At 42.6% G+C, this 12,818-nt stretch overlaps 1 protein-coding gene across 1 annotated transcript in view; it reads right to left on the bottom strand.

Annotated features, from left to right (window-relative positions):
* med13a (mediator complex subunit 13a) overlaps window positions 1-12,066 on the bottom strand; it is a 78,282-nt gene extending 66,216 nt beyond the window's left edge. Inside the window, exons 1-2 of the mRNA XM_061085855.1 lie at window positions 11,703-12,066; window positions 1,837-2,071 (exon numbers count right to left, since the gene is read on the bottom strand). Of these exons, the coding sequence (XP_060941838.1) occupies window positions 1,837-2,071; window positions 11,703-11,768 (301 nt within the window). The 5' untranslated portion in view covers window positions 11,769-12,066. The remainder of the gene's footprint in view (window positions 1-1,836; window positions 2,072-11,702) is intronic.
* Window positions 12,067-12,818: the final 752 nt, after the last annotated feature.

The following is a 12,818-nucleotide window of genomic DNA, read 5'->3' as shown; positions in this document are numbered from 1 at the left end:
TACAAAAAGGAGGGGAAGCTAAAGAAGAAGGGAGCAGCAGCTTCCAAAATAGGAAAAATGGAGCATGACACGGTCCATCTGGGAACCGTTCACACTGAGACACAGCTGAGTTAGGGTCAAAAAAAATTGAGGAACATGGGGAGTGTGAAACGTCTCATCAGGTGTTCAGGAGATACATCTGTGCTGTCCATTGGGACAGACAGGAAGAGACGGACCGCACCATGGTTTTTATTACACAACATCTGAAACAGGACCTTCAAAGAGTCTTGCAAAAAAACAATTCATCCATTGTTTTCCATATAATGATACATTTCTGATCGCTCGCCACGAGCCAAAAAAACTACTGTCAAAAAACTACCACCATAGAATGATAGACAGGTATCCGAATTCTGGTCTCAGATCGGAACAGAAAAATGGGATTGAATGCCCAGAGGAGCGCCAGCAAGGGGAGAAGTAACAGGTGAGATTGACAGAAAACACAGACATAGAGCTGTTTGCATATATGTATATTGTTTAGTTATTAATTTGTGACAATGTTCTATAAATAATACCATCCATACAGTATCTTTTGACAAGTAATTTACGAAGGCACCCCGTCAACTACCACCACAAAGCCTGCGTCAGAACACAGCAGAGACTCTAACAATTTCCAAACATAGACTCTCCATGCCACCCTGTTCTACTTGAAATGTAGCTCACTCCATTAGAGGGCCTGAGCCAGACGCTTCAGGTTATTACCAGGACCCGTTAGGCCTGAATGAGCTGCCCATTGTAGCCTTCAGCTCCCATTTTGAGTCCACTTCAGGCACAATATCCCCATAATGAAGGGGGGTCACAGACAGGCGGTGCTTGGCTCAGACTCTAAAGTTCAATCTACATGGCAGAGAGCATGAATAAAGATGGCCTTTTCCCATCTTCCATCACTTATATCACTGTTACTGAAGAGGGAAAACAAGAAAGTGGGGGGTGGATGCATTGGCCTTATTTCTGCTTGGCTGCTCAGGCATGCTGTGTTTCTTGCTCAAGTTATGATCGCACTGAATTCAGTTTCCATTACCCTTTTCCTTTCTGTTTCAACTGACATGTGGCTGTGGACTACGTATTCTACCTGGAAAAAATAAAATGGCAGGTGCTGATTTGGTGTAGGGCAGCAGTCACTTAGATATGATAATCCTCTATCAGACACCCATCCAATAATAAGACTCTCAGTGTTTGCAGGGAGAGGGAGTTTCTCTTCAGGCGTTGGCACTATCAGCCTTACTCAGTCAGAAAAGGGTACAAGGGGGTAAGGTATCAGATAACACAGATTTTAAGATTTCCTTGAGGTTCTCAGTTGAAAAATTGAATCTGTCTAATTTCTAATTCTACAACCACCAACTTATCTTGACAAAGCAATCTACGCACCGTCCACAGGATCCACTATCTTTAACAGCCAAAATTGTTTTAGCTATATAATCTTGAGTAAATCAAACAAGAGGTACAGTGGTGGGGGAAGTAAAAATCACACTCTCGAAGTGGTGACATATAGAAATAGAATCTCTTTCTTGCTCTCTTCATTTCATTTTTCAAAAACACTAGAACAAACAACTTGCCTGCAGAGTAAATGAACTGCTCCTCAAGTGGTACACCCAGCTCGGTGTCTAAGAGCATTTGTTCTTATCCCTTGCACTCAATCACTGAATCTCTGAAAGCACTCTGAATGTTGTTCCGAAGCTGACCCTGACCTCTGACCTTTATGTGCTGAGGAGGTAGCATTCAGACGATGTACCTGCACAGCTTGTAATATAAAATCTTTAAAACTAGATGCCCCTTATGTGCATGTCAAAGGTTGCTCACCTGCTAGCTCATGGTGGATGAGATCTGCAAAGTTAGGGTCGTCCCCCCACCAGAAAAGCCAAATCTCCCTCCGACCCGGCCTTTGACTCCGCCGCCATACACTCAACACATCCGCCTTCAGGCAGCGGCTGAAGCTGCACAGGATGGGATCCTCCTCTGTCACCGGGAAGAGGATGGGTGCAGAGGTGGGACCCTGCCACACAAACCTCTTCCATTTGATCCCCGTCAAGTCCGCCTGGAAGACAAGGGAAAGGGGAGAGAAAGAGAGTGTTAAGTGTGCAGAGTTGCTGCTTAAGGACTCACTCAGCATCTCGACGTAAACATCCTGAGCAGAGTGTGGTAGTGTAGGTATTAAAACAACATTCTCTACGCCATGCAACAAAAAATTGAAATAACTGTTTGTTTCTGCAAAGTACTGTGTACTTATGCTTCGGGTTGTTCCGATATCACTCTGAACAACATGTTCGATAAACAATATGAAAAAGGTAATGCCGGTGAATGTAGTCTCGCCACCTTAATCCTCATCGTTGGCAAGTGCTCTGGGGATGTGTGTACTTTGCCTTTCTGTAAACACCGTGTGGCTTTTATAGAGAGAACAAAACACATAGGAAAAAGCCTCACAGGCAGTAAATCACTGGCGGGGTTATTAAGTGTTAAAGCATTACACTGCACTGCTAGCTACCACAAGTGCTTATCAGCTGCACACCAACAAACTGCCCATGTGTAGCTAAACAAATGCATGAATGCAAATACTAACTAGAACAAAAAAGACAAACAGAGAATTCCCAAACACGTACACCCCCGTTTGCGCTGGCAATCTGGATCCCTGTTGGCAGTGGCGTCCAAAAGTCTGAGCCGACATTAAAAATCTAATATTTTGAAGTAGACCCAGAAATGCATAGAGCATACATAGACAAGATTATGCACTATGTGTAGAAGGCCAGAGCGATATGGCCAAATATAAGTCAATATCAATAATCGTCAAAAATGTGATTTTAGTTGGAGAAGTGATTTTTCCTCCTTTGTTAAGGTTGTGGTTTTAAACTCTTTCTGAAAATAACAAACACGAGATAAACAGCAAAGGCTTTAAAAGTCTGAGGTAGATCATTTGTTTGTTATATGTTCTCACTGTGCTTGCACAAAACATAAGCATTAAAATATTGACTTGCTATTGATGCAAATTATAATGCAATGATTGTTTAATTTCTTCATCAGTATTCAAATTAAACAAATTTAAGGCACTGGCGTATTTAACTCCTTTGTACAAAAGGTAGGATTTCCTCGAGTTGTATCCCTTCCATTGAATCACAAGTTCAGATGACATTCAAGTGGATTTGATCTATTCATCGGAGGCTTGTTCAAGCAACTCAACTTGCAGCCAGTGTTCCCCTATTATAAATAAAGCTGTGTTTCTCAAGATTCCAGCAGATCATTGCTCAACAAGCAGCAGTGATGCTGGGAAATGGCATCTGAACTAAGTGAAAGTGTCGGGAGGCAAATTGTTTTTCAAAGCGTTAAATAATGGCGCGACTAAAGGTTTCTCAGGAGGAAGTGCATGGAACGCTAAAGACACTTTGCAGATCAGTTGCATCCGAGGCACAATCAGATTCAGAAGAATAAAGGTGACCACACCATCACAAGATCAATACATCAAACGTAATTCCCTGCAGAAAAGATACAGAATTTGATAGAATGAAAGAACACAACGCTTTAGAAGAACTATATGAAGACCAAGAAGTCCTGATTGTCATTGACATCCCTCATCAGTCACATGACCTCAGGCCCTTTGAAGATTCAAGGACTGAGAGAGCCAAGCATTCTGACATCCCAGGAATCTCTAGAGCATTGTCATGTTCAAGTCCAAGAGGAGTGACAGATGGACACACCTCTCCATATCCCACTGTTTTAGTGCCCCTGAGCAAGGCACCTTCCTCCCTTCTAACACCTGCTCCCCGGGCGCTTTCCAATAGCTGCCCACTGCTCCGTGTGGTCCCTGCCCTTGTGTGTGTTGTGTTCTGTGTTCACCTACGGATGGGTTAAAAGCAGAGGGTGAATTTCTCATTGCATGTACCTGTGTGTGCATGACTGATGCAGGAAAATAAAGAAATCTTAATCTTAATTTTAAAATAATGCTGGAATAAGACAGGAACTCAGCAAACTTGTTGACATTGTGCCACGAGTGTGTTTATGCGAGTGCATGTTGTCACAAAAGAAGACGCATCATAATATCAAGTTAGTATTTTTAATGATAATTGCAGAAAATTTTAAATAATATTATTTTGTTAGTATTATTATTCAAAACATATGCAAAATAAAACTTTTCTTCAGGATATTCCCAGTAATCCGTGTGATCTGCTCATTTTCCTGTGGTTTAGATCAATTTCATTCAGGCTGAGATGCCAAGTTGTACAGATCTCTGTATATTCAATCAATTAATCCATTACAAATCAGGGGATATCTTAACCCATGTGCAGATGCGCTGAGCCTGAACAAGTGATTACTCATGGTTGTGGAAAAGCGGTGGTCTTTCGCTTGGCTAGGGATAAGCTGGGAGATTTGTGGAGTTATTTGTGGTGGTGGTGGTGAGGGTTGGGGCTAGGCTGGGGATTTTCAAAACAGAGCATTGTGTGGCGTCAGCAGCAGCAGAGCTAGATCACAACAACAAGTTAGCAAGCCATAAGACACTGTGGCCTCATACTGATCAACAAATCAATAAAAAACCTGAGGTTAAAAACAGTTTTGACTACATGTATGGCTCCTGTGCATGTCCAGGCAATACATCAGCAGAATACAGGCTCACCAGTTAGGTTACAAGTGTATATAGTATGACTCATCAATAAACAGAAAGCACATGTTTAATTTGTTTTCAAACAGGCACTTCAGTTAAAAAGTGCCTGGCAGGCACACAAAAAAGCCCAAGGTTGGTTTATAGCGTCAGCATAAATGAACACAGAAGCTTGTCGAGAGGCATGATCAAAACATCGTGGTATCTGATGAACAATCTGGCTCCTTATTCAAAAGCTGCTACACGTGCGGAGTACAAATTCTGAGGTGAAACCAAGAGAGCTGGCTCTGTCTGTGTGTAATGACAGAGTGTGTTACGAGCAGTGAGGCTTCTCCTTCCTGCTGGAGTGTGAGAAGCGGCACATTACACCTGCATCTCACTCGGAAACATCTGTGCACACAATGCAAAGGGAGGGCCGGGACAACGGTTAACTGTGAAACCAGATCATAAGCCGTGCAGATAGGCAATTAGCAGAGGAACACCCCCCCATCATCTCACTGACCATTCCTGGCCAAGTCCCCAGCGGTACTGTGTTATTCACTGTATAAAAAGGTTTAGTTCATAAGTGCCCTACAGACTTTATTATCCGCCCCTGCTCCTCCTAGATATTGGTTTAACACTTTTAGACATGATCATGTGCTGCACACAGACAGCCGGGCATCCAGCTGCTCTCAGGGGACCGACACTTCAGTTTGAATTCAAATAAGAGTTTCAGTAACTCATTTATTTTTATTTACTGTCCCTTATCCCTTATGAGTTCATGTAATAGGTTAACTTTAAAAAGGAACACTAAATACAAAAGGAGATGTGTACATAGGCATTGCTCTGACAGGCCTGTTCAATACAATTGGTAACAAAAAAGGAAAACAGTGGCAACATAATCCCTTGACCTTTTCACTGCTGAGTGCATTAACTTCATCTGCATCAACACTAAGGTACGGTAAGTTCAAATATGTGAAAAGGTTTTTAAAATTACATATAAAAACAACAGGGTTTTTATTCCTCAATATTTCCTACTGTATTTTCATCTATTTCAAAGTTACAGGGAACAAAAGAATACAAGTGTAATGCAAACTGCTCTACAACCCAATAACATTTGACTACAGCAATTTCAAATTAATGAAAAACTACACCATTAATTAAAAAGACAATTATTAACAACCAACTGTGAATTATTTAATAATACAAAATATCTGCTAGTTACAGACTCTCACCAGACATTTGTGGTTTCAAGTGATATATTAAAAGGCACAGATCATCAAACAACCGTCACATGTGGTGTAAACACAGTTAAATACTCTAATTAACAGTCGGCATGGAATCAGCTGACTTTTAAATGGGATGCAGAGAAAACCCTGACTGATCTACGGCTGCTGCAGTGCAACTGAACACGCAGGGAAAAGTGAACTGACGGCATCCTGTGACCAATAAAGCTTTGTTTTGAAGTTGAGCTTCAGTAGCACGTGCAGCATACATATGAACTGATGCAGCTGCTGTGCTGCTACTGCATGAATTAAATAGAACAACCTACAAAACAAACAATAGCAGCAGTCTTCATCTTAGATTACAGTTCTTTCCTTTTGAACGGTTACAAACAAGATGTTTCCATCGCTGCTGCAGTTTCATTGCAACTGGGCTAGTCAAAATATGAATCTAATTGCGAACATGTGTAAAAATAAACATTCACTACTAAAACTGTGGTTTTAAATCTAACCAAATGCTGTGGGTTATTATCCCCTGTAATAAATGCCTCATTAAGGGGACATTTTTATTACTCTAAGTCTATTTCTGACATCTTCGTCCTTAATATCAAACTTTATCATAAAGAAAAAACTATATACAGATGTACAATAATTACAACTTATTCTTAAATTCCATCCTGGCAAAAGCAGTTAAATAGCATCTAAAACCAGATGCAAAGACGCACCCTTTCCTCACACGCACACACACACGCTGGGAACATGGATTAACACCTAACCACAGCTCAATGGGAAGATATTGTGAAATACATAAAATAACAGTCTCAAACTCTGATGTACAGAATAAAATCATCTAACCATGTAACACCATGTGGGTTTTTAAAAAGATTTATCAGACAAGTTCAGACATGCGGATCACTGGCGGAGGTTTGTTCACGTCAACTCATGTGATAGTTTAGTCCGGATGAAGAGAGGTTTTAGGTTGGGTATATTTTTATTTTTGCGTTTCTGCCAGAGAAACAGATAATCCACCTAAATTCTGTCCTTCCCTCTTCTTGACAACCATTCAACCGATCGACTTTAAACGCGGCTGGTGGATGGCCGAGGGCCCAGGGAAGTGCAGCGTTGGCTGTGACGTTTTTTTTTTCTTCGGATGAGCAGTTCTTAAGAGACTCCAAAATAGAAACATTAAATTACAGTCGGTGACTAGGTCAGTGCTTGAGTGAGCATCCGCATAACCTACGTCATTGATTACGAAAGAACTCAGGCTGCAGTTACAAAACCTAGCACAGGATCAACTAAAATGTGGGAGTATTTGAGAAAGACCCAAGTTCTGCTCGTTGGCAGTGGCTTATCACAGCAGGAGAAGAGCTAAGCACGGTCTCTTGGAGCAAAAGCATCACGGAGCGCTTCAGTTATGACGCAGCGACAGGCAGACAGCACTGGTTTGTTTACTTTGTATTCTCGCCAAAGCAAGATATATTATTATTCTTAACAGATAGAACAAGTGATGTATTTATTCACCTCTGCTGTTATGGTAATGTAACATAACACAATGCGCCGTCTAACTTATTCAATTGCTGTATATCTTCTGTTTCCTGGAACGTTCGAGTGAGAAACTGGTTTTTAAGTTACTTTTATTCACGTCAGTAAATCTCTTCAAACCTCATTTCCTCGCTGAAACAAAAATACATTTGCAGGTGATTTTCTTAAGTGCTTTTTATTCCAGTGATTAAATAAATCCGCGTCGCACCTATTTTAGGTTTTAAGACACGTTCTTAAATCAAACTGATTCTGCAGTTCAGTGAAACAGCTGACACAGTGAATATATTAATCTTCACTCACTTGCACAAGCACCTTATTATGTACACTGGGATGATGTTGTTCAAATTCTTTTTATTGACTGTTAAAGAGCATGTTCATTTATTTGAATGGCCACTTCCAAGTCTTTAATTTGTGGTGCTTTTGAATTGTGGTGGGTTATACTGAGGGGGTCACCCTTAAATATTATCCACCTTAATTCAAATAAATAGGATTGGAAAGATATTAGGAACACCTCTTACTATAGTCTAGTAGCACACGTCACTCATAATTTCTAGATCTGATATCTGAACGATGTATTATAACACTTAATATCATAGCACAACACAAGAGCTCCAGTAATGGACATGAGGATATAAAATGCTTCCACAGAAAGCTGTTAAAGTATAATCATAATTTATGCAATACGTTATGTTGACAATCTACAGAGTGGAGAAGGATGTTGAGAGTATTTCCACTAAATCACTTCCAGTGAGAAACTCTGCTTCATACCGTGAGGAAGTAGAGGTAAGGCTGACATAAGCTGAACCCACAACTTAATAAAGTTTAGGGGACTGTAACCTGACTGAAAAGTGTTTAAACTGAGGGTCTGCAGCAGCTCTGGAGCTGAATGAGTTTGTTTTAAACCTGCTGAGCTTATTTTGGAGAAAACAGAAGAAAATGTGTGAAGTCACTTTGAATGAAACCAGTCTGTTCCCACAAGACTTCAACCAGAGTAGTTGTTGTTTACACTGGAAGTGGGCCATGTATGAGTTCTGCTGATTCATAGATAAATAAAATCAAATGCTCCATTTGAAATAATAACAAACTGATGTGGTCAATAATTATTTAGCAATGTTGAGGCGCAGCATTCTGGGTTTGAAAAGAAAAAGAAATATTGTATGCCTTTCTAGACAGATTAGATTTACAGTTGACTAACCACACAGTGCATTTTGTAACATATGAAAATATAACATACACCATTACAAAACTACACTTACTAATGTGGAGTTATATTTGACTTTTTAACATGTTTTTAAAGGCTTTTAAAGGGACGACTTCTTCAACATGCAATGTCTATTGTTGCATAGAAGAGTAATGGGTTATATAATTTAGGATTCAAAAGTTGTCTACGAGTTCCAAGTACAGAACTTACTAAAAAAACTGACTTGTTGTCATATTTGTCTTGAATCATATATTTTCAAAAAATGCATCGACTGTATTTATGACCACAACTTTGAGCTGAATCTCAAGGTACATACTCGAAGCCTGAGGAGGTAGAACTTAATACTCCCACTATCAAAAATAAGACACATCAGTACTTCACTCCCCATCCACTCCAAATGCTCCTGCTCCAGTCTGTCTGTCCTTTCAAAATAAAGAGTCTGTGTGCCACAACAGGGTGGATTTCCTTCCAACTAAGTGTTGCACATGCACATGCCTTAAACACTGCTGTAAATCTACACAGTCTTTCCTCCCTTCTGTGTAGCGACTGCTCAGGTATCTGGGCAACTGCTTATAAAATATCCTGGCAGATTGAGCGATGTGGGTCATGAGGAGTTTTATCTTTCATACACCAAAGCATAAACTCACAGGGCTGCTGTGGGAGGGAATTTAAGGCCAAAGACACTAGATATGGCCAAAGAAGCTGTCCTAAGGTGATGCGTACTTGGGAGGTTGCGACCCCTGATTTTGCCAGCTGCTCACCTTCCCTGGGGCCACTTTGGGCTCTGGGTATCAGTAGGGAACACCGTGTTCGAGCAGCTGCCATCCTGCTTTTCAAGATATGAGACAAGCAACAGGTGATGCTGCTCAAATGATGTTGCAGATGCTTCCCCTCGAACGAGTCCCTGTCACTTTCCCTATCTGTCACCGATCAATTTCATTTGACCTGGTTTATACATAGTTCCTGTTAATTTATTGCATGCCCCATTCAATGTTACCACCAAAGAGGAGGGCTTTTTATAAAGGTTTGAACCGACTCCAACACTGAAATGCATGCCAGGCTAAACAACAATTTTCATAACAAGCCAGCTCCATAAGTGCATAATAGTATAGAAATACATCAACTAAACTTACATGACAAGTAGATTCCAAGAGGCTTGTTTTAGAAGACAAAAAAAAAAGAGCATGCAACAAGTAGTATCGTTCTCAAGAGAAAACCATCCGCTGGAAAACGAAGCAGGGAAAAAGTGCCACAATGTGTTCGCATTCTTTCACCATAAAACCACAAAGTGGAGTCTGTTCAGTGAGTGAGTCATAACAGCAGTGGTGTTATGCTTAGTCTCACTGTGCAGGAAAATGTCAGCCAGACAGGCACAGCACCACAGCGACCAGCCTCCACCTCGCCTGTCCACTGTAGCCAGCGCTGCCTTCAAGTGCTGTCGTAAACATTGTAATTACCAGTGCAGCACACACAATCGACCCAAAAGTGTAGTGCTGAAAGAGTGGGGGATTTTCTGCGAGGAGATGTTGCCTTTAGGTGGCGGACAGCTAGGAAGCTGTGTCAATTTGTGATGAAGGCAGTGTAGTATCTCTGTATATAATATTGTTATTATACAGGCATCTACGTCAATATCGCAATTGACGAATTTCTACTCCAGACTCCTCATTTAACTTTTTCACCTAGATGCAACATCAAATCTATCTACAGCCTATAAACTCTGGGATATTTGACTTCCACCGCACCACAAATCTATTCAGTGTCACTCACTTTAATTATAATCACAAAATCTACTTTGCCAGAATATTTACCTCTCAGCACATAATAAATCATATTAACAACTTCCCACTGGAGGAGGCAAGATGTTAAAGGGAGCATATTAAGGGAGTATTACACTCCTGGGCTAAACCTTCAAGTGAAACTGTAGTTAAGCCTGCTGACAAGCCAATTAACTGTGACAACAAACACATTGAGACCGTGTTCCTGATTATCCAGCCAGAGGAGGGACTGCACCCCTTTTACATCCGCTGCAGTGGCAAAGACAAACTGGGGATGATGATGATGATCGCCGTGACATTTATCTCAAATTGGATTTTGAACAAAATACCTGTGAACTTCCATGTGGTTAGATGCACCACCCCTAACTATGAAGGGCGATGACAACCACCCACAACTGACAGCAGGCTTTGATGAAAAGGATATTTACAGTCTGGCAGTCGAACAAGGAAATGAGTGAGACGCTTCCACCCGAGTCACACTGCAGCTCGATGGTAAACAGAAAGTGAAGTTTGAGATTTGGAGCTACCTCGACGGCGGGAGTGCACAGGAATGCAATGCATACCACAGATTTTTAGAGCTCAACCGGGGGGACCTGTGCCTCAGGTCCGGGGAGATCAACAACACAATGGCATGTAAACACATACTGTCACCTCAAGCGATCTCTGTGCATGCCCGGTGCTGGACAATAGCTGTCAGAGGGGAAACACAAGCGTGGGACTAGTGCAAGTTAGACACTGATCCAGTCCACGCTGGAGTTGAGTTGTCAGTTTTCCACAATAAAAGATCTAATAGTAAATGCACTGTGGCTTCCAAGTGTCAGTAAAACGTGCGTGTTCGATTTAAAGCACAGCACTGGAAGAGACACAGTGGGGATGCAGTGAGGAGGAGATGGGAAGTTAATAACAAACACTGGTGTGGAAGAGCCAGAAAGTGACACAACAACAACAACAACAACTAACTCCCGGTGACGACACGAGTCCAGGCTTCTGGACTTGTGTGATGCACAACACAACACAACACGGATTCCAGCGTGTTACCGGGGGATATTGTTGCTGTAACGTGAGAGACAAGTGGAGGTTTAACGAGCGAGCGGCGCGGGCTTCGAGTGTTAGTGTCCGGGGGAAAAGTGAAAAATGTGTCAGAGACGGGATTTTTTGAAATGACAACTCGGCGACAAAGTGTCCCCGGGGAGGACTCGGGTCCACGCCGGGGGAAACCTCGTCCCGGGGAGATGTCAGCTCGACAGGGCCGTGAAGCCTGGCTAAGCCGCTATCAACTGATGCCCGTGCGGCTAGCGTTAGCCTAGCCCCCGTTCAGCTAGTTAAAAATGGCTGCTTTGCTTTAGTTTTAAATCTCTTACCAGACAGAATAGATTGGAATGGCAATCCTCCAAGCTGGCCCCGTTCGGCACAAAACAAGAACTCATCCTTCTTCACTGCGAGGTCCAACTCTCCATTGTGTCGCGTCCCGGGGAAATGAAGAACAATCGGGCGGATTCTGGTCTGTGCGTGTGTGTGTTTTTTTTTTTCCGGAGGTGTGCAGAGGCTCAAATCAGCGACAGATCTTTTTTGTGGAACATTTGGCTGGAGGAGAGTTAATTCAACAACCTCCCCGCCCGCAGGTCCCCCCGGCCGCCGGAGCCCGGAGCGGATCGGAGACTCGTGTGGCCCTCACGTCGACATCTCCGGCAGCACACAGTGGGAAGTCGTGCAGGGACGCGACAAATGTCCATAAAACAAAAAGAAAAGGAGAGCAAAAGAAGCAACTCTCCCCCTCCCCTCCCACCCACCCTCCCCCTTAGCCCTGGAACGGTCTCTGCTTTAAAAAAAAATAGAAGCCGTCCTGTCTCGCTCGTCCATCGCCAAATCCTCCCCGAACACGAAACGCATCCCGACGAAACCCCTCGAAATCCGGCATCGGCCTAGATCACAACGATCGATCCGATAATTTCTCTCAGCCTCGGTTCCTGTTGGTTTCCATTTGAATTCATGGATTCCTTTCTTTAATGGCGGCCACAGGGACAACTCTGCCTTCCACAGCCTATTGGCTCGTTCGTGGTCAATGCTCCGTCAAGCTGGCCGCACACAGACAGGCACACGTCAGACTGCGGGTGGCGTTTCCGGCGAAGTAAAAGTGCTGCAATGTCTCCTTCATCATTCCAATTAACCCAGTGGATACAGATTCAGGAAAAACAAATACGGCATTCGAATTCGACAACACAAAGATATATTTGCCCTTTTTCTTCAAGTACCACGCATCTTAATTAGGCGCTGCCACATTTTGATTGTGGCACGCGTTTTATTTTGACAGTCCCGCTAACAACCGTCGAGTCTGACCTCTGCCAACTTGCCGGTGTCGTGGTCATGAGGGCTGTAATAACACAGGACTGATAGGTATTGCCGCTAGGCCGAGCGCAAGTGGCGCTACTGAGCAACAGATTTTGTTACTAATGATCAGCCCCTCTCAAGTTGCTCAC

The sequence above is a fragment of the Limanda limanda genome, chromosome 14 (assembly GCF_963576545.1).
Source record: "Limanda limanda chromosome 14, fLimLim1.1, whole genome shotgun sequence".
NCBI lineage: Eukaryota > Metazoa > Chordata > Actinopteri > Pleuronectiformes > Pleuronectidae > Limanda > Limanda limanda.
Note: the sequence above shows the minus strand (reverse complement) of the source record. Positions and strands in the feature narration are given on the sequence as shown.